The following is a 27,683-nucleotide window of genomic DNA, read 5'->3' on the forward strand; positions in this document are numbered from 1 at the left end:
TTAATTGATTGATAAATTGATTTAAAAGACGTAAGACTTTCCTATTGATGCTTAATTTCAATCAAATTTCAGTCATGTGGGATCCACTGTGGAAACCTACTATAAGAGATTAATTAAAATGAGAAATATGAACTCAAGGACGGTTCTAAAATATGCATGTTGAATATTGTATGAATTAACATTTAATCCACAGAGTTAGGTCCAGCTGTAGCTTCATTCCCAGAAGAAACTATTTCATATCCCAGCAGGAGAGAATTGTGTGGTAATTTAGGGGTTTGAAGGATGTCGTCATAAAGAGACACTAAGATCTTGATGATATGAACTGGATAGATCCTAGAGAGGAAAATTTGATGTTCTCGCACCACCAACCAGTCCTAATCAGGGTCCTAGTATCTGGTCACCAGACAGTGCTGTCACGTGCATTTATGAGTAAGCTAAAATGACAATTAGAAGTCTAGCCATCACTTCAAAGGGAAAAGTGACAAAGTTGCTGTTTCCGTTTCCAACAGACCTTGGCAATACTAACACCGTCATTCTCTGGTGCCAGTGGGACCCACCGATGTCAGACCATAATCTGCACAAGTCCAGCGATTATCTGATCTAAAAACCACTACTTGGGAAGTGTAAAATGCACTTTCCAAAGAAGGTCATTCTTTCTTTAATTGTGTTGCTTTAACAATATTTGAACATGTGAGTAGTTACCACAAACAAGTACAGCAATTGTAGCAAATATTACAGTTAATTTTAAAAGTTCCTTACATTTAGCAAGTCTGAAGGGTAGTCTCTTCTGCATTTAATAAAGTAAATCATCTAACATAACAGTTTCTTATCTTGAGTGTGTTTGGTTCTTTAATAGACATGATCACTGAATTAAAAGCAACAAAAACTTTAATATTAATGTAGGTGATAACAAATGTGAATGTGAAATTTTTGCACATACAGCATATAGACAATGATAGTCCAGTCAATAGGCATTAGAAATGGAAATATTTTGATGTATGGATTAATTTTTAACAGATGGAAGACATACAATAGAGATTTAGTTATATGTTAAATCATCCATAGAAATTTCCATAGCAATTAAGCAACTCTTTCTAACTTTTATTTATAAATAAAGAAAATGTTCAGCCCAAACAATTCAGATTCATATACTCAAGCAAGTAAAAACTTAAAGGTTTTTAACTCAACATATTTCTTCTAAAAATTATGTTTTATATGGGATTTTATGATATGTTGAAATACCAACGTTCTTTCAGCCATTCATTTCTATGTCCTTAAGGGTTCTTGATAAGACAGAATCCTTGATGAGAAAGATAGAGAGAAAGATTTTTTAAATAAGCATCAATTCTGGTCAAGTATTTATTACAATCTTAGCCCTTCAACATTTCTTATAATGAGTCATTTTTTTAATTAAGTACTAATAAGAGCAAGTAACCCTGCTTGGTGGATAATACCACCAATTTCCTTTTAAAGACTCAGTATCATTTACTACACTAACACCATTTTTAACTTTTTTTTTTTCTAGGTTATTTACTCCTTTTTCTCTTGAAAATGAAAATCCATGCTACACTAAAACATTTAAATAGCAATAAAATTTTTCCACCCTGATTTTACCACAAGTAAAAATAAAAATAAAATTTTTTTCACTAGTGTGTCTTATGAATTTTTTTTCTAGAGTGTTCAAAGTATCTAAAAAGTTGCACTTACGTAGTTCATATAGTTTATTGTTTGCAATTACTAGAATAGGACCACATGCATTTTGCCATTAGTTATTATTTTAATATTCTTGCTTGAACACAAAATATAATTTCCATTTTATATAATATCTGCAAAAGTGTCAAAATTCTGATCCTATAAAACGGTTACATCATTTTATTGTACCCTTTTAATATTCTTCTAAGAAAAGAACAAGATTATGTTCCATAAGTACTAGAAAATATATTTTTTAAATCGTCATATGAGGAAACACTTCAGTGATTCCGAATGGTTATATACAAATGTGGTCCTGAAAATAAATACTATAATTTTAATAATTATTATTAATATGCTCTAGTCTTAGTAGAATGGTTCATACAACTGTGTTTTCAAACTTTTATTAGTTATGCATGACCTTATAATAAGAAGTAGGAGAAAATGTAATTTTTTTTCTTATCTCAGAACATACAGGTTAATTTTTGCCCATTTAAATATTACACATAAAAATTGATATATTTTTCCAATTGCCAAAGTGTCATGAATTTGATAATGGCATTTGATAATGGCAAGCACTGCTTTGACTGAAGACAACACAGAAAACTTGTCGAATTAATTAATACTTCTTAGATTGTGCTTTATTTAAAAAAAAATGAAGAAAAATATTATTCTTTTTCCTTTCCAATGGCCATAAAGTAGGGGTGTTGTAGAACATAACATTTCTGAAATTTAGAGCATAATGATTCTCGATAACAATCTGACAAAGATAAATAGCTTTAGTTGAAAGCCTCTTCTCACCTTTCTCTTGGAACACATGGTGGATATTTTAGCTGCCCTCTGTCACACTGCACTCTAAGTTCAGATTCAGTAATATATGGCATCGCTATGTAAGTATCTCTCTTACAGAGAAACTCAACGTACTCCCCGTGGAGAATATGTGGTCTGTTGTCAAAATCCCATTTCAGGAGTAAATTATTCTTTTCCATTTCAACCAAAGATAACGTGCAAGGCTCTGGAGGGAGGGAAAAAAAAAGAGAGGAAAAGTATCTTGATACATCTTGGTCCTGACAGGAATCGTGATGAATTCAAAACTCCCAGGCATGTGAATGGCAAGCAAGTTAGTTAGAACCAACATTTGAGTCAGAAAATATGTTCAAACCTCACAGAAAACTGCACCATTTGTCTCTGTGGTGCTGGACCTGGAGAAAGGGTATGTCCTGTCTGTCACTTAGTTTTATGCCATTAGGTTTTTCAAAGATAGCAAACAAAACTAACGGTGTTTTTCAGGAGCATTGGCAGTTACTCATGGCCATTGAAACAACGTTCTTTTCCTTTTTTCTTCTTCATGAAGTTCAAATAAAATACTCACAAGACAAACCATTAATTGCTGGATAGATAATATTTTACGGAAGTACAGACACAAGCCAGATGCTTGACAGTGAACCAAACTCCATAAACTCATGCCGTACAAAGAGGTTCAGTTTCTTGTCTTCTACATTTCTAATGAAGAAATATCAAGATTGGATTGGGATGTTTTAAATTGTAAGCATGGACAGTATTATTGTGTCCATTCTCACGTGGATTAATACAAACAAAACAAAAACTTAAAATATGCATTAGGGTACCCAACAAACCTCTTTGATTTTTTCCCATGATAAAAATACTGATTTTTTAAATTATCAAGTCTTCTGCCCATAACTTTAATGCCTCTTCCATCCTAACTAAGCATTTATCATGACTGTGCAGTTTGAGGTGTGACAACAGAACCAGCATGAATTTCTATTTCCTTCTTTATAATTTCACGGAGAGAACATTCATTCTTACGTGGATCTTAGCAACCTCAGAATAGGCTTATTTTTCTTATCCTAGTAAGTCTAGAACTTTCACCTTTTGACTTAAAGAAAGTGCTTTTGTGGCTTCTTTTTGGCACCTCTGGGGTGGGAAGGAGAAGATGGCGACAGATTTCATTACGCTATACAGAACGGCACACAACTTAAAACTTATGAGTTGTTTATCCCTGAAATTTTCCATTTAATATTTTCAGACTGCAGTTGACAATGAGTAACTGAAACCACAGGAAGTAAAACTACAGATAAGAGGGGACTACTTCATTAAGTCATTTTTCAAGTATTTATTAAATGCCCAAGCATAAAATGTTATGCTAGAATTGCTACAGACAATAGAAATGAACAAGAATTATTAGAAAGACTCCTTACAATCTCTAAAGTCACCGGAAAATAGTTTTGAAAATGAGTACAAATAGTGCTACAATTTAGAATGCCACTGTTCTACAAAACATGGGATTTTTATTAAAACAAATTCAAAAATTGATTCATAGACCTTATGCTTTCGGCTATAGCAGAGTAGCTTATCTCAGACCAGCATTTCTACTAAGAACTAGAAAATCTGAAAAACAGACAAAAAAGCAAGTATTTTAAAATATCAGAGAACCTCCGAGGCAGTCGAGGAACTAAGGTTCTGGAAGGAGTTTACTCAGGTGAATTCAATATCCAACGTGCCACTTTCCTCTTGGGTATTTGCTGATGCTCAGCCTGAGCGAGAGGCCACACGGAGATTGGGCATCGACAGGCCGAGCCAGGAGAGCTGCCGAGACTCACAGGGTGAGGACGGGGACAGGGAGTTTGGCTCTGGCCAGGACAGCCAGGACTTGAGAAATAAGGAACTCAGGGGGATGGGAGGCGTGGAGAAATGAGCTGGACCCCCTGCACTGGCTTTTCCCCTGAGGTAGTTGCCTGTTCTTGACTTGTGCAGAGGGAGAGGATGAAGATCCAGCAGAAAATGAATGAAAAGCTGCACTGGGCGTCTGGCGGACTCCCGGGGACCTCAGAGCCCGTCTGGGGGGAGCTTTGGCACACGGCAAACTCAGCAAAGAACCCTGGAGTTTACTTGCTATGGCTCAGGGCAAACGAAGCTCTGAAAATAAACTTCGAGAAAGCTGCATTTCGAATTGGATTGACACCCACTGCTCTTATGCTAACTTTCAGCCAGAGGATGGGATGAGTATTCTTTGGTGTAAGATGACATCATTCCAAGCTCCTGAATTTTTTCATACATACTATTTGATATTCAATCAACTGTTCACAGAAATAGCAAGAAATGATGTTAGAAAACAGAAATAGGCCTACAGGATGATCCAGGGATGTTGGAGTTTACAGACAGGACTTAATGATAAGTGTGATTACTACGGTCAAGAAACCAGTGTTAAGATGCAGTCTTTCATCAGACAAATCTACAAAAAAGAAAAAAATATGAAGTGGAAATTCTAGAAATGCAAAAATAATAGCTGAAATTGAGAACTCAATAGATGAGTTTAAAGCAGATTGAACACATCTAAAGAGAGAATTACTAAACTGGAAGAAAATTACCAAAGTCTAACACTGCACTTAGAGATGAATTATTTAAAGTTTTACTTATGAGATTGGGCAACAAAGATATCCACTACCTCTTTCAATCAACATTGTCCTAGCCAGTGAAATAAGAAAAATAAAGAAAAGTCAGAACTGGAAACAAAGAAATGCTTTCTTATTATTTCTAGATATGCTATTGTACACTTCTGAGGGCCTGTTAAGTGTTGCTACTGGCGTTAGGAAGCCTTACTATAGAGGTGTTAACTTGCTTCATCTTTCCGTATTCAGGTGGCCATTTCTGTCTTCGTTCCCCCATTGCACTGATGTTTCCTGTTGTAGTGCCAACCACATTAAATAAAAACTGTTAACACGTTTCCCTACATCACTGTGGTTTTTTCATCTTATAGGCCCTACCAAACGAGTACCTGAGACATGATTTGCACTTAGTAAATACTAATGACAGCAAACTGAACTATAGTTATTTATGATCTAAAAGAAAGAATAGAAACCAACGATTAAATAGGCACACTAATAAAATAGCACAAATGCAGTGAATTAAGCATTATATTAGTGTTAAGTTAATTCAAAAATGACAGAGATCAAAAATACATAGTCTCACTTTATTAGATAGAGTCATATTTAGCGGTACATACCTAAGCACGACGGTGGTGTAGTCCACACTCCCTCCAAACAATAGGCCTCCCTGGACCCTTGTAGGAAATGGTGATCAAAACATTTGTATTCTACCGAGGAACCGTTTTCGTAGGCTTCGACTATGGAACTAATTATGACTCCATTTTTAATGAGTGGAGGAGATGCACACCTTCCTTTAGATTCTGCAAAAATAAGTTTTAAAGCCTACAATGAATTGCTATAATGAGCATGCAGTGCTTTTATAATTGCTACAGAGATAAAATGAGCTAGTTTATGCAAAGGCGTTTTTTAGGCAGTTCTCAAATAATTTTCAGATATTGAAAATATTTTTGCAATAATATCATATCATAAAATTTATTGTTACAATTAGAATCAAATGTTCCAATATTCAAATACTTATTTAAAACTATCAAAGTATTAAAAATTATCATTTTATTTTTCCCTTTTTATCTAGCCGAAAGTGAAAGTGCATGAGATTTCTCTTGAAGCCATGCTTTCTGTATGTATTGTCTTCCTTTTTTTCTTATTACACCTGTAATCCTAGCACTCTGGGAGGCCAAGGCAGGAGGACTGCTTGAGCTCAGGAGTTCGAGATCAGCCTGAGCACGAGTGAGACCCCATCTCTATCAAAAATAAGAACATCAGCCGGGCCTCGTGGCGTGTGCCTATTGTCCCAGCTACTCGGGAGGCTGGGGCAGGAGGATCACTGGAGCCCAGGAGTTGGAGGTTGCTGTGAGCTGTGATGATGTGTCTGCACTCTACTCAGTGCAGCAGAGTGAGACTGTCTCAAGTTCCTAAATCCAGGCAGTACAAAAAGTCTCTCACACTGTGCATCAAGCCCTTTTCTGAGACAAGGGTCCCCAGCAACCCTAAGTAAAGCGATGTTTTACAACGCCGTTGAGTGCTCACATGAGCGTGATCAATTCTCTGATGGTCTGGTGGCATTTATAAAACCTCTTGATTTTGTTCCTTTCATAAAATTGACTTATTGTAACTAAAAGATGTCAGCATAGTCATTCTATCCAGGTATATAAACTTTCAACCCAGGTGGCAGGCATCGATCGAGTAAGAAATTATCAGAAAGCACCAGTGTTTTACCTTTTCTAAGACACAAAGGGTATTTCACTTCTCCTCTATTGCACTGCACGGATAACTCTGACGGCGGGGTGGACGGGGACAAGGCGTAGCCCTGCTTGCAGGCAAAATCTATCAAATCTCCGTGCAAGACTTGCCCTTCGTATTTCCACTTCAACTCTATGTTGTTTCTGTTCATGTACTCCTCAGTCACAGTGCAGGGCTCTGAAAACAAAATGCTATTTTAAATTCTTTACTCATCCAACAAACATAAAAGTGATATATTTTTAAAATAAAAATTATGACAGACATCAAAAGCAACATTTTACATTTGACATTTATCATTATTAAAGCTCCTCACATATGTAAGAAAATATATGCTTTACTACTTTATACATTTCTCGTGGTCTTCAGTGTGTCATAATTTAAAACCGCTTATTTTGAAACATTAAAAATATTGTTTAAGGCCACTATCCGTTAAAGTAATGATTTTCTTTCCATAAAATAAAAACTTTGAATTAGAAAATATATTTATTGTGCATAGAAAACCTGCCACTCAATATACAATAATTAACAAAACAAAGACACTTGTCCTCACGGAGCTTACCTTCTAACTGGGAGAAACACCACAGTAAATAATTAATATAATAAATACATGAATTTTATAACTCGTGGCCATCTTTAAACTACAGCATAAGATAAATTCGATGAAAAAAGGAGTGGGCTGGGCACCATGGCTTGTGCCTATAATCCTAGCACTCTGGGAGGCCGAGGCAGGAGGATCGCTTGAACTCAGGAGTTCGAGACCAGCCTGAGCAAGAGCAAGACCCCATCTCTACTAAAAAAAAATAGAAAGAAATTAACTGGACAACTAAAAATATATAGGAAAAATTAGCTGGACATGGTGGCGCATACCTATAGTCCCAGCTACTCAGGAGGCTGAGGCAGGAGGATCACTCAAGCCCAGGAGTTTGAGGTTGCTGTGAGCTAGGCTGACGCCACGGCACTCTAGCCTGGGCAACAGAGTGAGACCCTGTCTCAAAAAAAAAAAAAAAGAAAAGAAAAAAAAATTCTATTCCGTATCACACTGTTGTCCAGATTTGTTCTTCAGATTTCAATGGATAAGCAAGATGCACAAGGCTCTTTCCTCTTGTCCTGAGAACAGTGACTGATCTTCACTTGGTATTTGCTTCGATTCTTTAGCGCTGGGCCTAACTATCTCGAGACAATCACTCTAGATACAGAATAAAATATTTCTTTAAACCTTGTTATTCCTTATGAAGCTGTTTCATTACTAGCTTTTCCATTAACATTTTAATCCAGTCTCTATCCTCAGAGATTCCTATATTGCCATTCAATGCAGTATCAATCACATCACCAAAACCTTACTGTCAAACACATGAAAATGCGAGAGCAATAGAAAATGTGCGGGTGCAGATGTATCTGAGTTAGGGCGGGGACAGCATTCACTTCCCTGCAGAAACCACAAACGAAAGGCTGAAAGAGCTCAAGATTGAAAACTTGAGCTCTTTCAAACTTTCAAACTCATATATACTTAAAAACATCCTAAATAAAAAGAAAAAGAAACTAAAAAAATAGTTACAACATACATGATTCTGAAGTGTATACTTTTGACAGATATAGATCTTATGAATATGAAAAATGACTAAACTATGAACAATCAACTCATGAATAAACTGTGGCCACTAGAAAATTGAAAACGCACGATTAACTAATGCTTAAATAAATCAAATAAATGCTTACTGAATCAATAAAAAATGTCAACGTTAAAGTATTTAAAGTTGACAAAGATTAAGACAACTACTACTTTAATCTATTTATGGTAGGGTTATAAACCAGAATAAACTCTGATAGACAATTTTACAATTAATAGGAAAACAATTAAAATTCTAAATCTCATGATCTGGAAGTTCCGCTTCAGTCCCTACCCAGGCAAACCGGCGGCGGCGGCGACCAGCTTCCGCGCTCACAGCGCGACACTGTGGCCCCCCGGAGCAGGTGGTACTCGGCGCATCTGAACTCCACCGAGGAGCCCGGCGCGTAGCTCGCCCCCAGCCCACCCACCACGGCTCCGTTCACCACAGAAGGCGGGGGCTTGCAGTTCTCGTCGTTCTCTAGGAAAAGAGGTTGTTTTAAAATTAATAGGAGCTCGTACCAGTATAGTGATAGAATATAGTCCTACATACTATAGTATCTCACTATTCGTACTGTATAATTTAGGACCATTGATTTCTAAATTGATCAGAAATGAGAGAACCGTTATTCAGCTTAAATGTTTTAGAAATTGCTAAGCAAGAATAAACAGCAAATGTTTTGCCTAAGGACAAGTTATGCATATGCTTTCTCTTTTCTTGATTGTGAAGGAATTATAATCTATTAACAGATATTCTTAAAATCTATAGAAAAGGAAACTGAGTTCTTCAACCTAGAGATTATGGTCAAGTCTAAAACTCCCCTATGGCATTAACCACTTTTATTTTCTTCCTTCTCCTTCCTCCTCCTCTCAGATCTCAATCAACCCATGGATGAAATATCCGTGTTTTTTTTTTTTTTCTCTCTCTCTCTCTCTAATATCTTTCTCTTTCTCGGCTACTTTCTTTAGCATCCTTCCCAGCTTTTGCCTTGTGCAATGAGTATCCCGGATAAACCCATTCGTGAGTCACTGTGGGACCCCACGGAGAAAGGGCAGGCGGGGGGCAGCCCTGGCGCGACTGCGCAGCGGGTGGTCTCTTCAGGGAAGTGAGGGAGCGGGGACGTCTCAGGGGGCACAAGCTTCACAACCGCCAGCTGCGCGGTGTCGGCAGGACGTCCCCAAAGTCGGGCCGGGGCGGTGCCCTGACTCCGTGGGACACAGAGGGAGAGGAGTATTAACAGATGGCACTCAGGGCCGGTCACTCCGTCCAACATGCTTCTCTGCCCGGACGACGCGCATCCTTACCCAGGTGCTGTCCTTTAAAGCTGGCCGGCCACGAGGTCACACAGGCCAGACAACCGTGCCTCGCACTAACCATTCAAATAGGCTTTTTTAATTCCCACATTCTCTACATTGGCTTAGACTCTACGGTGACTCGGAACGCGCGGCCGAGCGGCAGAGCAGCTGCACGTGCGCTGCCCGCTCTCCCGGCCGAGGCCTCTCGCCACGGGTGTCATTCAACAACCAGAAGGGAAGTCTGGCATCCTGGGCTCGGCTCCCGGCGCTAAACGAGGCACACGTACCGACACACTCAGGCGCGGGGGTCCACTTTCCACGATGACAAGTTATCTGGTCTGACCCACGCAGATAGTGGCCAGGGTCACAGCCGTACGTCACTGTGTCCCCGTGGGAATAAGCCTCCGCGCGCAGGTTTCTCGCCGCGCCGTTCCGGATGGCGGGGGGCGCCTCGCAGGCCGTCCTGTCCTGCCCTTCTGGAAAGGGACAGTGGGAGGGAGGGACCGCCGGCCCCACGCGCAGGTGCGGGAGGGAGGGACCGCCGGCCCCACGCGCAGGTGCGGGAGGGGAGGGACCGCCGGCCCCACGCGCAGGTGCGGGCGGGGAAGGGACCGCCGGCCCCACGCGCAGGTGCGGGCGGGGAAGGGACCGCCGGCCCCACGCGCAGGTGCGGGAGGGGAGGGACCGCCGGCCCCACGCGCAGGTGCGGGAGGGGAGGGACCGCCGGCCCCACGCGCAGGTGCGGGAGGGGAGGGACCGCCGGCCCCACGCGCAGGTGCGGGAGGGGAGGGACCGCCGGCCCCACGCGCAGGTGCGGGAGGGGAGGGACCGCCGGCCCCACGCGCAGGTGCGGGAGGGGAGGGACCGCCGGCCCCACGCGCAGGTGCGGGAGGGGAAGGGACCGCCGGCCCCACGCGGAGGTGCGGGCGGGGAGGGACCGCCGGCCCCACGCGCAGGTGCGGGAGGGGAGGGACCGCGGGGACTCACCGATGCACCGGGGAGGCTGCGTCCACTTGCCGTTCTCACAGCGCATCTCTCCAGACCCCTGGACCGCGAAGTGTAGCTCACATTCCACCCGGACTGCCTCTCCGTGACGGTAAGTCGTGGAGTATGTTCGCATTTTGGAGTTTAGGGGCAGAGGTGGAGGAGGACATCGATTTCTTCTTCCTTAAGGAAAAATGTCAGCATATACAGTCATATGATTATAAAAAACAATAAAGCTTGGATAGGAGTGTTCACCGTGCCGAGCACCGTGGAAGGGGCGGCGGACAGACTCTAGGGGCACCGCTGCGGTCCCCAGCTCCTGACGGCCACGTGCCGGAGTGTCCCCTGTCCGTGAGCGGGACCTGTGACTTGCCTTGGCCACGGGACACGGCACAGATGACGGATGAGCAGTGAGTGTGTGCACGATCATGGCACACAACCGTGCGACGCCTGTCCTGCCGAGCGACCGTCCCTCCCTGGTGGTTTGGCAGGGGACCGGCCACCCTGCCACCGGCCACCCGGGGAGGCCACCGGCCAGGGGCCCAGGCTGCCTCTAGCCAGCAGCTGGGGGAAACTGAGGCTCAGTCCAGCAGCCGCAAAGTCCCGAGTGCTGCCAACAACCGCGATGAGCTGGGAAGAAGATTGTGGCCACTCATAAGCCTCCGGTGACACTTTGGTGGCAGTTTTGTTAGACACCGATGCAGAGGAGTCATCATACCAAGCCCAGACTCCCGACCTGCGAGAGCTGGGAAATGACACATTCGGGCTGTTCAAGCTGCCGAGTCTGCGGCGACATCGTCACGCACCGACAGACAACGGAAGCAGCGGGTACTTTACATTCATTATCTCACGAGCCATTTGGTCCTAAAATGACTTCACTGAGCAGGAACCACCATTCCTCGCTCGTCACAGACGAGGAAACCGGAATGTGGGACACGAATGGGTGGCAGGTGGGGACCCGCTCCTGCACCCGCGTCTCCCCGAGTTAAACCTCCTGAGACACCGGCTGTGTCCCCTCCTGCTGCGGTGACAGATCACCGCGATGTAGCGGCTTCAAACAACACGGATTTATCCTCTTCCCCAGCCCAGAAGTCAAAGTCAGTGTCACCGGCTGAAACCGGGGTGTCGGGGGGCTGCGCTCCCTTCGGGGGCTCCGGAGCAGCATCGGCAGCTCGGCCTTTTCGAGCCCCCCCGTGTCCCCGGGCCGGCGACCCGTCCTGCCGTCGCTGCAGCCTGTCGCCCCCATCGTCCCTTCTACCCCCTCTGCGGTCACAGTGTTCCGGGCGCGACCCCAGACAGCAGCCCTGCTCTCAGCCTTTGACTGCCAAGCTCCTTCGGCCACGCAAGGTGACAGTCACTGATTCCAGGGACCAGGATGTGGGTCCTCTGGGGGAAGCGGAACCGCTGCTCTGCTGATCACACCGCTGACCCTGCGGACGACGACTGTCTGCTGGAGAAGGTGACGGGCCTGTCAGCGTGTGGACTGACTCGGAGGGAAGGGGGTGTGGAACAGGTCTGCCGCTTATTTTTGAGACCATATGGTACAGAAAATAGGCTAACAATCTTCCTCTGTACTGTGGTCCCCAGGCTGCTGAGCACGACTGGAAAACCACAGAGCCGGTGAGGTTGGTTCAGCGCATTTCGGGAGCTCGGAGAGTCCGGGGCGGTCCTCTCCCTGCACGGCCCGGCCGGCTCCCTGCTTCTGGCTCTGGCAGCTGCTCCACGGCTTCGCCGCCCCCTTCCGCGTTCTGCCTTCGTGTCTTTCTCCTGCCTGTCAATACCGACCTTATGTCCCATGTTATACGTAAAACAGAGGCTACCAAGCCCTTTGCCTCTCCCCAGCCCTCCCCATCCTCAAGGTCCAGTTCAAATATGACCCATCACTTCCGTGAATGTTATTACACAACTCACCAATCAGAATCTCTAATGTCTATTCAAGCACTCAGCACCTGATTTTATTAAACCACCTGCCACGTCATGGCCGTTGCTTTTTCTTATCTGTTTCCTCTGTAGACTAGGACCTTCTTCATACTACGCTGTTGGCGTGTTTAAATAAGTATTGAGTTGGTGTCTTCCAACGAGTAATCACACCACCTGCTTGAATACACCCCGTGATGGAAATGGGACTATAGCTATTACATTTTTGGGTAGCTTTTACTAGATGACCTCATTTTCCATCTTCACTTATGGGTAATATTCCTCTGCTTTTTCTGCTCTCCATGACAACGTTTTAGAGATAAAATTCTCACATCAGGAAACGTGGCCAATTCAGGGAAAGTATCCTCCCAACCACCAGATTAGGGTAACTGGGTCTAGTTATTTCCAGAGCTTAGAGATTAAAGCTGACAAAGACATGGTATTGTATTTGCGAGTATGAAATTTAAACATTTACCTTCACATACAGGAGATTCTGGGTACCAACCAAAATTATAGCACTGAATTAGATCAGATCCGCTTAGATGATAATTTTCATGGCAGAAAAACTGAACTACATCTCCTTCTTCATAGGTTTGTTTTACAGGATGAAAATAACCATTTTCTATTAATCTTAAAGAAGAACACTTTAATTCTAAAAATGAAAGAATGAATAAAAATGTAAAGACAATTATTTTTTCTGCTGGAACAAAATTTACTTAGTACTTATATGCCATATCTAGAGTAGAAATTAATAAATTTGCCATATTTGTTTTAAATAATAAAAGGTTATGAATTCGCTTTATATATTAAATATCATTAGGCTTATTCTAATTTAATTCTGTGAGCTAAAATGAATTTTTCCAACTCGAGAGCTTTAAATAATCAAAGACTATTATCAACATAATTAAAACCAGAAGCAAAAAAAATCTATGAAACATAGAACATAATTAGCATGACAGCTTATACACACTTCTGTATGAGAAAGTTTTCAGAGCGAAAGGAGGTTTCATGCAGGACGAGAACCTACTGCTGCACTGCGGGGTGACAGACCATCCGTGCGTGTGACACTCGGCCTCCTCCGTCGTCTTCCCTCCGGCTGTGTAGTAGCCGGCGGCACATTGGTAGCGAACTCTGTCCTGCACTTTGAATGTTTTCTGTGTTGTGGAATAATTTCCATTATATAACTCAGGGGCCAAACATGTGTCTAAAAATATTAAAGTTATTTATTTTATGAGCTCATAAAATTGTTAATGTCCTAGAATATTAAAAAGAAATCTCAAAATATATTTGAACTCAATCTTAAAACTATATGGCAGAATCAACACTTGGCAAACTTGAAACAGAGGCACCTTGAGACCTGGCTCTGCCTGTCGTCTGTTCTTAAAACCCTAGTCTTCAGCACGTCCCCAAGGCCACCGTCCACCTGAGGGCTTGTGCAGTAGTAATTTTTTGAATATGTGCTCTTTATGGAGTTGTACAATTTAAACAGTATACAACATATTAATGAAGTATATATAGTCAAACTATTGAATTATACTTAAGTACAGCTGACACTGGTTTACAATATATAATAAAATAATGTGCATGATCTCGAATTCTTCTGTAATCAAGGAAATAGTGATTTATAGATGTTGCAGAGAAAGGTTTATTAAAGTTCTTTGATTTTATTACATTTCAATTCTTCTTTTTTTTTTTTGAGGCAGAGTCTTGCTCTGTTGCCCGGGCTAGAGTGCCGTGGCATCAGCCTAGCTCACAGCAACCTCAAACTCCCAGGCTCCAGGGATCCTCTTGCCTCAGCCTCCCCAGTAGCTGGGACTACAGGCATGCGCCACCATGCCTAGCTAATTTTTCTATATTTATTTTTAGCTGTCCAGATGATTTCCTTCTATATGTTTTAGTAGAGATGGGGTCTCGCTCTTGCTCAGGCCGGTCTTGAACTCCTGAGCTCAAACGATCCTCCTGCCTCGGCCTCCCAGAGTGCTAGGATTACAGGTGTGAGCCACTGCGCCCGTCCTCCAGTTCTTTTTTATTAGTACTAGTACAAAGTAGGAACTACTGGAGTAGGTGTGTTGTAGGCATTGAGAACCCCTGGATTAAGAAAACACTTAGCATTTGAGAAACGCAAGGTAATATCGACTTCCTGCATTTGCAGACATCATGAAAAATAAATTATGTTAAATAAAAATACCTATCAATATGAGAAAGTACTAGCCTCCTAAGATCTTATCTTCAGTTTTAGGACAAGATTCTTAGGCTCATACCATGTTCCTGCCTACAGGCTGGTGGAGTCGACCACCCGTCAGCGAGACATTGAACCACTTCTTCATCCTTCCCGCCGGCGGTTTTGTATCCTGAGGCACAGCCGTAGCGCATGTCCTCTTGAATTTTGTACAACACTTTTACATCAGAGAAGTAACCATTTTTCAGGTCAGGCTTTGTGCATTTTTCTATGGGGAAAAAATATTTATTTGCTTAACTTAATGATAAAATTAAGCTTGTCCTTTACTAAGTTGTAAAATTAAGATAACAGTATACTATTCTTAGCTGGAATAGGAAGGAGGGAGAGAGAGAGAGAGAGAGAGAAATAATTTTCATTCCACAATTTCTTGATTTAATTTAATTTTGGAAATATCTGCATAAAGTTTTTTTTGAAAATGAATTTGACATTGACTTTCTTGGCATTTACTAATTTTAATCATTATGGTTACTCCTACCACATCTACTTTTAGACATGTTTACCAGCTATTTCACCCACAGCGACCAATGTACCCAACTTCCTCTTCTGAATGAAACTGAGGCAACCGAAGCCCCTCACTCTGGAAAACAGAGCTTAGGATACAAGGTCACCTGACCCAGGGGAAGCCAATCGGTAGCCTGACAAGAGTACAGCCTGACATAAAATAATGTGATGAACCAATCAGATTACCTTCTCACAAATTTGAACTCAAAATACAGATAAACACATTTTTCAATGGCTATGATGAAAGAAGCTGGCACACAAAGGAAAGATGAGTCTTGCAAAGGATAAAGCTCTAGAGCAGCGATCTTGTCCTTCCTGAGGCCAGCGTCCTGAGCATTTTTCTGACTTCCTATGCATATGTATCCATGTAAGTTCCTCATTCTTTAACGTAAATAACTTACATCTAAGTCCCTTGCAATGTAATAAATAAAAATTGCAGTTTTGGGTATTAAAAACAAACGAAGAAAATAACATTTTAATGTCAAAGCATTATTTACAGAATTTCAAAGTATGCCTTTGTTTTGTAAAAAGACAGTTTACCAGTAATTTTGTCCTCCTCTACTAAAAAGGTTTAACCACTTTCTATATTTTATTGGACTCCTGTTTTTATAAACTACTGTATTTGCGTATTGCAACCATGGTTTGACACGTCCCGCTGACTTACTGAAGCACTTTGGGGCTGGAGCCCAGCCTGCTGCTGTACATGTGGTTCGCTCTTCTTGTTTCCCACTTTCAGTTGTATAACCAGCCAAGCAGAAAAATGACAATTTTTTGTCTATGTCCATTGGAAAGTAAAAACTTTTAAAAGGATAGTAATATTGGGCAATCCTTCCATTTTCCACATGAGGAAAACCACAGGGTTTCTCTGAAATGAGTAAACGTCAGGCTGAAAATGGAAAAACATCTAAGAGCATAAAATGTGTGATCAAGTGACAATACTTTTTTACATTAAAAGTTTTTGCAGACACTTCAACTAGTACTTAAATTTTTAAGGTGCTTTTGTGAGAATCCAAGTACTCCTTTTCTTTTTCAATCATAAAATGACTGTAAACAAATATCAATTGGAATAAAACTGGGCAGGCCACTTCCTCAGGGAAGCTTTCCCTAACTTTGTAAGAACAGCACTTTCTAATAGATGTATAATGCAAGTCATATGTATAATTTAAAAATTTCTAATAGGATCATTTGAGCTCTGGAGTTCGAGACCAGCCTGGGAAGGAGCAAGACCCCGTCTCCACAAAAAATAGAAAACTTAGCTGGGCATGGTGGTGTGCACCTGTAGTCCCAGCTACTCGGGAGCCTGAGGCAGGAGGATCACTTGAGCCCAGGAGTTTGAGGTTGCTGTGAGCTGCTGCTCACGCCGCTGCACTCTAGCCAGGGCGACAGAGCAAGACTGTCTCAAAAACAAACAAACAAAAATTATGGATATCTTTTAATGAAAGTCATTGGCAATAAAGCACATACATAGTAATGTTTTAGAAGAAGGAATTTGCAATGCAAATTGGCAAGAAGTTAAAATTTATAGTCTACAAAGAATTTCCACAAATCAGCTATAAAAAGGCAAAAAGCAAAGGAAAATGCTAATCAGCTATAAATCACAGGAGTTTAAATATCTAAAAAAGTATATGAAGACATGTATAAACATACTAGGAATCAGAGAATGGCAAATAAATAAAAATGGCATATCCCTTTCTAAATGACAGCTTGGCACAAATAGTACAAAAATGGATAATACGAAATGTTGGTGAGTGAGGGTAACGGATGCAACAAGCCACATCCTCTCTTGGAGACTTTATACTTTGAAGTAGCCATTCTGCAAAAGTAGGACGTCACTACGCACAGAAATTAAATGCAAAAATTAACTCAATAATCCCACCTGTGAGTGAACGCAGGCTAAAGAAATTCTATAGAGAGATAAGGTGATTGTGTTATATTATTCATTTCCGAGTTATTTTTGGTTAAGAGAAAATTGGCGTAACTATGTGTCCATCATTGGAAGAGCGGATACATGAAACTCCAGGCCGCAGCTAGAAGCAAAATAGTGTCAACAACACGGAAATATAAACAGTATCAAATACAATAAAACAATAAGAAGATAAACCCTACAGCAAGTTTCCATTTATGTGAATGTAAAACACATACTCAAAACAAGACATATTTTATAAAAGTATTCATGTATTTAAGAACACATCAAAACATGATACTGTGCCCCAGGAGAAATTGGACACATGATCAGGGATAAGGGTAGAAAACGTATAAATAAAGCAAGAGTGAATCCATTCCTAGGCCAATAATGATTGAATACCATGAAACTAAAGGTGCAATTAACTCAATTCTTGCCCCGGAGGTTCCCAGTGGGGGTTGGAGAAAGCATGTGACATGAGATCATGGTCTCTGTCTTCAAGCAACTTAGACTTTCTTGTTTGTTTGAAACAAGACTGTAACCGTAATTAGAAAATTAGCTGGAATATTACAATGTCTTCATGGTATAGATAATAGACAATTATATTAGCTGGCATTTCCCTACTTAGACACAGAAATAAACCAAAGGAAACTATTCAAGCAGAAATTTTCCTATTATAGAATCAAAAGCATCGAATAAAGCTGATTTCTATTTCACTTCCATAATTTTAATTACAGACCTTAGAAAATTTGTAGTAAAGCATTCAAGTAAAAGGCAATTATAACTTATATATTTTCCCTTAACAAATTCTCTAAAATGTTTATTTCAGAAAAGCATTATTGCTGTGGTTTCCTAATTTGTATATTCACTCTGGCTCATGCTAAATCAGCTCCCTGGATATTTAACCCTACAGCCAAATACTGATAATTGTACCCAAATAACACACATCCGCACGGCCTACCTTTCACTCTCACACTAATCTTATACACTGGACAGTCGGGTTTTACAGATCTCTAATAGCTTGGGAGTCCATAGGTATTGATTTGTCTGGACAGTCCTAATTTACACCTGTTGTCCAAACGTGATTATTAAGAGAGCACCCATTTTACTCTCAAAAGTGTCCTGTTTTGTATAATCATTTATATAGTCCTCCTCCTGATCACTACTTAATGACTCCAACCAATGAATAAATCACTGGGATAAAAATCAAAATATCAAGAGTAGAAAATCTTGCCGATGATTTATGTTTATTTCTTTTTCAAATTTCCCACATTAAACTCTCTCCTTAAGAAAAGAGAATTTAAATTGTACAAGTTTTGTCAGTGTTAGGAATGAAACTAGAATTAAGGTTAACATATGAATGGCTATGTTGTTAGACTGAAAATCTTTTAAAGTATTTACATCCTAATCTCCTATGCCTCAAAACAGAGATACAAAGGGTTTGCATTCTGTTCTGTTTTTCTAAGTTATGCTACTAAAAGAATAGTTTACCAGTTTTGCTCAAAGGATAAGGTCTGTCTAAATATTATAACAAATAATGTTTATAAAAAGTATGCATGATAAAACTGATGTATCAAAATGAAAAGGTATATTAAAACTCAAGTTGTATAAATGTTTGAATCTCCATTTATATTTTTAGAGAATAAAGGATATTAGGAATTAATTTTACCTTCTGCGTAGAGTTCTCCTGGGATTATTAATATGATGATAAAAGCCAAGTTTTTCAACCTCATCTTCAGTGGTGTGCTTCATAAAGTTTTTAACAATTCTAAAGCACTAGGGACTCGTCATTAAGTACATAATACTTCTCTTGGAAAAAAAAGTTAATAATTTACAGCATATGTCTAAGTCCCTTTGTAAGAAGCCTTATATTTCACTTAAAATATTTTCAAATAGTGTTAAAATAGCACAACTATATTAACTGACATTACTGTTCATGTCAGAATCCAGTAAGAACATGATAACCAATAAGAGCAACAATAGCAACAGAATAAATAATTAACACAAACTACATTTAAAAAACGGTAAATTTTGAACTTTAACTCCCGATTGTAAGTTCACAGAGTAAAGTTCATTTGTGGCCATTGATCTTTACTAATATTGATTATGTGAAGAGATGAACTTAGGAACATGAGCTAAAGGAAACCAGATGTTAAAATATGCTATTGCCTAGATTGCACTCCTTAAAGAGATAAATGGCTTTAATTGTCTCAAGAAATGACAGAACAGTATTACTAACAGGAGTAATGTCTAACATTTAGAGAGTTTGTATCTGTGGCGGGCAGTGAGGTAAGTACTGTGCTATATTATCATCCATTTATGGAAAACATTTTCAATATCCACCATATGGCAGGCCATGTCAGAGACTTGGGGTATTTAGCAGTAAAAAAAAAAAAATTAAAATTGTTGCCCTCGTGAAGCTTATATGTTAACGAGTTTTAATTTAAAGTACAAAATAACACCGTGAGGTAGGAGCTATTATTTTAATTCTGTAACTTTTTATTAGAAGATTAGTAACAGAAAAGTACACATACCATAAGAATTCTCACAAACTGAACACACGCATGAACCCAGAACCCAGAACGAGAAACAGACTATGCTAGCAACTCAAATCCCCCTGCAAGTCACCGCCTACCCTCACCCCGATGCTAAACACTGTCTTAACTTCTAACAGTACAAATCAGTCTTGCCTGGTTTTACACTACAAAAATGGAATCATGTCATATATATTATGTATGTCTGGCTCCTTTTGTTTAACATTTTGCTTTTGAGATTTATCCATATTTTGGTATGTAGTACAGAGAGCCTTTTCTATATAGTATTCCATTCTGTGACTATGCCACAAATTATCTATCCATTCTACTCTACTGTTCATGAAAATTTGAGTAATTTAAAATTTAGGAAAACAATATAGCGTCTGCTTTTTTCAAAGATTTCTTAATTTGAAAATTTTCAGACAAAACCTCTGCCTGGATTCTACTATTAACAATTTACTAAAGTTTTCCTATTAATTTTTATATGCTTCAATTAATTTTTCATATTAGATCTCGAGAGCTTATTTATTTTGCATCACTGAAACTTCGTGTCCTTTAACCAACCCTCTGCGCTGCCCCTCCCCCAGCTCCTGGCAAGCTCTCCGCCCTGCATCCGTGTCCGTCCGCTGTGGATCCCCAGCGAGTGAGGGCGGGTGCTTGCCCGTGTGTGTCTGGCCGTCTCACTGCTTTTAACGTCCTCCAGGCCCATCCCTGTTGCTGTAAATGGCAGGATTTTCTTCTTTTTTAAGGCTGTATAACATGCCATTTTTTTGTTCATAAAGTTGACCCTTGAATAATGTGAGGGGCTGGGGGATTAGGGGGACTGACCCCTGTGTGGTCAAAACTCTTCTTGTAACTACTGACTTCCCAAAAACTTAACTGTTAATGTGCTACTGTTGACCGGAAGCCTTAGACAACATAATTTTAAAATTTTCTTAAAAGTCAATATATTTACAGGGTACAAACTTCAAAGTGTACACAGTGAAAAGTCTCCATTCCACACCTGTGTTTCAGCCACCCAGCTCCACTGTCTAGATGGCAAATAATGCTCTCCATATCTTTGTGTTTTCTTAAATACACTCTGCATACACAAAGGAAATATATATATACAAAGGTTACCTACCTTTCACTTAATAGTACATATTGGAGATCATTCATGTATAAATTGATTCCTCATGTTTTTTGATGAGTCGTCTTCTAGTATAATTTATATGTAAATATAATTATATCAATATAATTATATAATTTGTATAATTTAAACCTCATTTGTTCAGTAATAAAATTGTTGCCAATATTTTATTATTGGAAAATTCCTGAAATCTTAGTACTACCCCTGCCATTTTGCATGTATATAAATATATACGATAAACCTCCAGAAGTGAAATGTGCATTTGGAATATAAATATTGCTAAATTTTTCTAATTAAGTTATGCCAATAACTCTTCTTCCAGCAACGATGTATGAGACGATGTTCTCCCACAACACCAACAGTGTTATTAAACATTTCATGTTTGCAATATAAGAGAAAATATAATCACAGTCCAATTTACATTCTCTTTTGTAGAGATTGAAAATAAACACTTTATATACATTTCAAAGCTTTTTGAAAATTTTTTCTGGGAACTGCCTGTTCTTATTCTTTGCTCTTGTTCTACTGAACTGTTGGCCTTTTCCTTATGGATTTGGATGAACTCTTTACATATTAAGGAAAATGGAACCTCTCTGTGATTTTAGGTGGAATGTACTTTTCCTGGCATACTCCTTATTCTTTTGAATTTATTATGGCAAATATTGTAAGTTAATTAATCAATTTTTCTTCAAGACTTTTGGGATTTGTGTCATAATTAGAATCATTACAATATTGTTTTCAAAAAATCACCATTGTCTTATAGTACCTCTTTGGTTTCATTTATAATCAATGAATATAAAATAAATTTTTGTGAATGGTGTCAGATAAGTGCCTTTCTTCCTCAGACTTGCCAATCTGTTCCAATTATTTATCAAATATTTCACCTTTTCTGTCACTGATCTGAATTCCTATCTTTACCAGGTGCTAAATTCCTGCATATATACTTAGGTCAATTTTTATATTTTGTTTCATTGTTTACCCTAGTTATGTTTTTTATTACCATACTTTTAACTACCCTCACTCTAGAATATACGTATCTGGTAAGTCTAGTCTTCACACTTTAGTCTTCTTTTTCAAAAATTTCCTGTCTAGTTTTGTTTGTTTCCTTACTGTTAATGTAGCACTGGTTTGGAGTAAAGACTTTGGAGTCTGACTTATAATCTCAATATCCAGGCTGTAAAGTTGGAAAAGGACAAGTTTTTTTATACCTACATCTCTTTATCTTGAAAACAAAGGTACAGATAGTATCTACCTCAAAGCATGCTATAGGAATACTGTTCAGAATAATTTACTACTCCACAGTTTGATGATCCCTAAAAGACTACTACTAAAAATGGCTTTAGGGACAAAATCCTAAGTCAAGTTTCATAAAACAAAACAAAACCAAAGAACCCAAAAGCTGCCAACTCACAATTCTAAGCCCAGTAATAATATTTTTCAAATATGAAGGCCAAGAGAACTTAAAAAAAAAATTCAGACATGCATAAGCTGAAAAACTTCTTCACCAGCCAACCCGCACTGTGAGTAATATTAATGGCAGTCCTTCAGGCAGAAAGAAGTCAGACATAAATCTGGATCTACACCAAGACTGAAGAGCACCAACAATAGCACCTACATGAGTAAATACAAAGATTTTAAAAATTATTTAAATCTCTAAAAATTAATTGGTTATTTAAAGGAAAAAAGATGAATATAACAATTTATTGTGGGGTTTATAACACACTAGAAGTAAAATATTGACAACAATAGCATAAAGGCAGGGAAGGGAGAAACGTATATTACAAGGTTCTTATACGATACAGGAATTTGTATGATATCACAGATAGTTTTTAACTCACCACAATCTATCTGATCATGCTCCCTTCAGCAGCACGTATACTAGAATTGGAAGATTAGCGTGGCCCCTGCGCAAGGATGACACACAGATTTGTGAAGTGCTCTGTATCTTTTGTGGAAAAGCATTTGGAGACATCGCAAAGAGCTCCAAGTAGAGCTACCATTTGATCCAGCAATCCCACTATTAGGCATCTGCCCAAAGGAACAAAAGTCACTCTATAATAAAGACATCTGCACCCGAATGTTTACAGCAGCACAATTCACTATTGCAAGGATGTGAAAACAACCCAAGCGCTCGTCAGTTCATGAGTGGATTAATAAAATGTTATATGTATATAATGGAATATTACTCAATTATAAGAAACAATGGTGATCTAGCACCTCTTACATTCTCCTGGATAGAGCTGGAGCCCGTCCTCCGCAGCGAGGTGTCCCAGCAGTGGAAGAACAGGCTCCACATGTACTGGCCATCAGACGGGCACTGACTGACCAACACTAGGTGCTCACACGGTAGTAATATTCTTTGGGTGTCGGGGGGTTGGGGGTGGGTAAACTCACAACTAATGGACATGGTGAGTGTTGTAGGGGGACAGCACATCTCAAAAGATGGTTGGGATGTGGCAAAGTCATATCATGTAACAAAAATGTTTGTACCCCCATAATTTCCTGAAATAAAAAAATTTTAAAAAAACCCTGTTAATCCAAAAAGGTCAGAAAAAAACAAAAAAAAGGGGCAGGGGGAAGAACAGATGAGATGAATAGAAAACAAAGATCAAGAGAACAGACTTAATATAACTTCATCTAAATATTTCTTATACAGCTACTAACTGGTTATACTCATCTTAGAGGAAATTAATACCAACATTTTTACCCTGGTCAATTATTTCCTAGCAGTATAACTTACCAAAGTAAATAGATTATTTATTTATACTAAAATTCTGTAAATGAAGGAGAAAAACAAAGCAATGGAAGAGTCAACCAAAAATACATTTTTTGGAAAATAGAGTCCCAAGAGCTCCTAAAACACTTTTATGGACAAAGAAAGAAAATAAAAATATCTCCACAGTTAATTTTCATATATCCTTTAACACACCAATATACGTAGGTCTATCCTAACCAAATTATAAGCAGACAATTTCAGACAAATTAGGTTTAAAATTCTTAAATGCCTCAATTTATTTTAATATAAAGTCAGATTTTAAAAGTTGTACATAGACAGCAAAAAGCACTACATATTCATAATTAGCTTTGATATTTCTTGATACTATACACTGAAAATGTTTGCGTTTACTAGTAAGGAATGCCAAGCGTGTCCATCACCATCTGAATAGCTTGCAGGGGGTCTGTGATTTCTTCCATGCTATCTCTTCTCAAAACCCAGTCTGGCTTAAGTCTGTTAAAAAAAAAAAAAAATCTGGCATTAATAAAGTTCTTCTTTTAAGAGTTACCTTCACTCTTTTGGTCTTAACTAAATGTGGCTATTTCTGAATACACCATTTCCCTTACAACCCTATCAAAAAGGTGGGAGAACTTCATATATTGCCCAGTATTAGTTCCAGAGTATTTGTCTCCATGCTTCCGAAAAAACGATGCTGGCTTCTTGAAGCTTCTGCCATGTAGTTGGCTTCATCACTCCCTGTTAGCCATTGACCAAACTCCCAGTGTCTTGTTCCTTGTAAACCTGGTTCTTCTCTTAACTCCTGTCACCATTCTTAGCAACACCAACATCCATGTGGCCAAAAAGCCAACAAGCTGGTCAGTTTGTCCTGCTTTCTTTCTGTTCTACCTCAACCCATCCTTGTCACATGGTCACACATTACTTTGCCATCTTCAGGAAGTGTGCCACCAATGACATCTCAATGTGGAGACTGCCGTTCTCTGACCATGACTTCTGGTTCATCCATCATTCATCTGCTTTAACACGGGCACTGAGCCAATTTTCCCACCTCACGCAGGCCGCCAGCTCATCTGACGTCGCATGTACCCGCCGTCCATCAGATGCTCTTCCCACTCTGCTTCTTACCTAGCTCAGGTGCAAAAATATAACCATGCCATTTGCAAAGGCAGTTCATTCTGTTCTCTCTCTCTTTCCTATTGAGCTCATCTGAAAAATCCTATTTTGATTCCACATTGAATCAAAGTATCTGACTTCTCCATTCCTGTACAGCTGAATATTGCTAAAAAAATTTACACAACCAGGCTGCTATTTTATTTTATGCCAATAATACAAATCTAAAAAGGGGATTTGAAATTGCCTAGTATGCTCCCTTTCCCTCCAAGATGACTATTTTATTCCTTTCCACTTTTCAAATGCCCTCTCCATACCCTCTGAGCCGTTTCTGAATTGTTGAGTTTATAATCTATACTTCATTGAGAAAACAGTATTCATCAGAGGGAGTTTGTGCATCTTCTCACGTAAATCCTGACCATATGAATTCTCATCTTCTTATTCTTCCTTGTTAAAAATCCAAATGTCTATACATTGGTGTGTTCCATTTGTTCTCATTCCTCATCTGGCCTGTCATCCCCAACGACCTCTGTCTCGCCAGATCCAACGGCCATTTTTCGCCTTCAACCAACTTGACCTCTCAGCAGCATTTTACATAGTTGACTGTTACAACGCCCTCCTTGGAATGTTTTCTGTCTGGTTAGCAATTCCATTTCAGAGCTCTTGGCTAGCTCTTTCTCTACCTGACTTCTGGAATAATCAGGGTTACTTGGGGTTCAGTTTGGGACTTTCTTTTCTATATATTCTCTTTCCTCCACGTGGTCACATTCATCTCTTGGCCTTACGTGCTACCTGGAATATATCCTGAAACTAATATACCCCAAATTTATATCTCTAGCCTGGTTCTTCTGCCCAGAACCAAATGATTCTAATTTTTCCAATGGCTTATTTGTATTTTCCTCTTATTGATATCATAGGTTTCTCAGGCTTACCTAAAACAAACCCCATGATCAACACCCCTCCCCACTCTACCCTACCCTCTCCTCAACGCCTGCTGCTACTTCTCATCCTGCAGGACTCAGCTGAACACCACCGGCCACAGACCACGTCCCAGCCGTCCTCCTCCAGCAGGAGCTTCAAGTTACTACCTCAGCAGTTGCCACCATCTTTATTACTTAACCACTTATTTGTTTATTCGTTGTCGTTTTCCTGAACTCTACGCTGTCCCACGAAAAGACATATCCACGACCTAATCCCCAGAACCTGAGGCTGTTATCTTATTTGAAAAAGAGGAGTTTTGCCAATGTTCTTAAGTAAAAGATCCCAAGAAGATTATCCTGGATTATTTGGGATGGCCCTAAATCCAATGACGAATGTGCTTGTAAGAAACATGGAGGGAGGAGGAGGAGAAGGCCACGTGAAGACTGAGGCAGAGGCTGGACTTCCACAGCCCAAGCCACGGACACTTACAGCCAACAGGAGCCGGGAGAGTCAAGGCAGGATCGTACCCTCGAGCCTCCCGAGGGACCACACGGCCCTGACAACGAGCACCTTGATTTTAAACTTCTGGCTTTCGGAAATGTAAGAGAATAAGCTTTTGTTGTTTAAAGCCACCAAGTTTGTGGTCATTTGTTACAACTGCCCTCAGAAATTAATACAAGGTCTCAAAAAGAAGTTCTCCAAGAAAAATTTCAAGAATCAGAGAGATTATGGGAGGATTGGAGGTTGGCATGTGGACCAAGAAGGACTTTTGGCAGCTCTTAAACAGAGTAGCTTGTCTTTCATGCAGGGGATAAAAAAAGGTAGAACTTATGATAAGTTTCTTAGCCTTAAATTCTTAACTATTTAATATAAGGAATTTGTTGACTATTAAATACCCAACGCTACAGTACATTATTAACTGAGACTGCATCCTTTACATTTACCAAATATTCTATTCTTGCTCATATTTTGTTTCTACATTGTCAAGCATAATATTGTGCTTATGGTAAGTGCTCCATAAATATTTGTTAAATGAATGAATGGTGACACATAATTATAAAGTGCATTTATCTGCTTACCTTGAAACCATTCTGGTCCTTATGGGGGTTGCTGGAAAAAAGGGAATGCTTACGGAAGAATTCGTCTTTTGTTTATAAAGCATTCTTTCATTATGCATTTTATGTTTACGGGCTGTAAGTTTGTAGAGACTATAAATACGGTCAACAACTTTGGACCTACTTCGTACATCCTAAAAAATAAAAGTATAGTTATTAAAAACTAGTAAGAATTAAATTTTTATCTCTTCTAAACTAGCAAAGTCAATCATAACAAATAAACACTCTAATAAACTTTTGAGCTTTTAATAATTAAGAACAAAGCTCTCCAGGTTAAGCAGGTAGATTGATTTAAATAATGAACTAGTTTGCAAGGCAATAATAAAGAAAATATGGAAAAGTTGGACACAACTCCACACTGAACACAAAAGGGAGATATTATAGTGAAGGCACCTACCATATCCGGTTACCAAGTCTTGCAAAGCTACCCCTTCCGAGTCTCCAAGTCACCCACACAACCCTGGGTCAAGCACAGTCTATTGCCTACATCACTATGGATCTACACTTGCCTCCTTCCTTGATGGTCTCCCTACCCCCCCACATGCTCTCCCAAATTCTTTTTTAAATCAGCAGCCAGAGTGATGTTAAACTTTAAATTGAAAAACATCACCCCCTTGCTTAAAAGCCTTCAGTGGCTTCCACTGTTGTCAGGCGAAAGGTCATAATCCAGTCGTGGCCTGTGGGTTCCGTGTTCATTCCGACACGGAGAAAGACTCACTCCGAGGTCTCACCACAGACGAGCTTGGAATATATTTATGGTCACAAATAGGAGGATAAGAAGTTTTACATATCTGGTTTTCTGTCTTGCTAGGATAATTTGTTATTCTCTCTAGTAAATGGGAAATAGTTCTTGTTCCC

At 39.8% G+C, this 27,683-nt stretch overlaps 2 protein-coding genes and 1 pseudogene across 4 annotated transcripts in view; 1 reads left to right on the plus strand and 2 right to left on the minus strand.

The window, feature by feature from the left end:
• Positions 1-891: 891 nt before the first annotated feature.
• On the minus strand, positions 892-19,059 carry F13B (coagulation factor XIII B chain). Of its 2 annotated transcripts, XM_069459615.1 has the most exons (12): positions 18,952-19,059; positions 16,044-16,244; positions 14,901-15,086; positions 13,667-13,843; positions 13,115-13,291; positions 10,726-10,905; positions 10,026-10,214; positions 8,738-8,923; positions 6,813-7,013; positions 5,714-5,896; positions 2,491-2,704; positions 892-1,300 (listed from the first exon to the last, which is right to left on the minus strand). In XM_069459615.1, exons 1-12 carry the CDS (start codon positions 19,013-19,015, stop codon positions 1,267-1,269), a joined length of 1,992 nt encoding a protein of 663 aa, XP_069315716.1. In that variant the 5' UTR covers positions 19,016-19,059; the 3' UTR covers positions 892-1,266. The 2 variants fall into 2 exon arrangements, with proteins under 2 accessions (XP_069315716.1, XP_069315717.1); XM_069459616.1 differs by lacking the exon at positions 13,667-13,843.
• A 3,740-nt stretch (positions 19,060-22,799) lies between these two features.
• On the plus strand, positions 22,800-22,894 carry LOC138375881 (U6 spliceosomal RNA; annotated as a pseudogene).
• Positions 22,895-24,040: 1,146 nt separating this feature from the next.
• Positions 24,041-27,683, minus strand: part of ASPM (assembly factor for spindle microtubules) — a 50,568-nt gene continuing 46,925 nt past the window's right edge. For both annotated transcript variants that reach the window (XM_069459612.1, XM_069459611.1), the window contains 2 exons: positions 26,790-26,959; positions 24,041-24,174 (listed from right to left, as the gene is read on the minus strand). In XM_069459612.1, coding sequence (XP_069315713.1) covers positions 24,072-24,174; positions 26,790-26,959 — 273 coding nt within the window. In that variant the 3' untranslated portion in view covers positions 24,041-24,071. The remainder of the gene's footprint in view (positions 24,175-26,789; positions 26,960-27,683) is intronic.

The sequence above is a fragment of the Eulemur rufifrons genome, chromosome 27, assembly GCF_041146395.1.
Source record: "Eulemur rufifrons isolate Redbay chromosome 27, OSU_ERuf_1, whole genome shotgun sequence".
In the NCBI taxonomy this organism is placed as follows: Eukaryota; Metazoa; Chordata; class Mammalia; order Primates; family Lemuridae; genus Eulemur; species Eulemur rufifrons.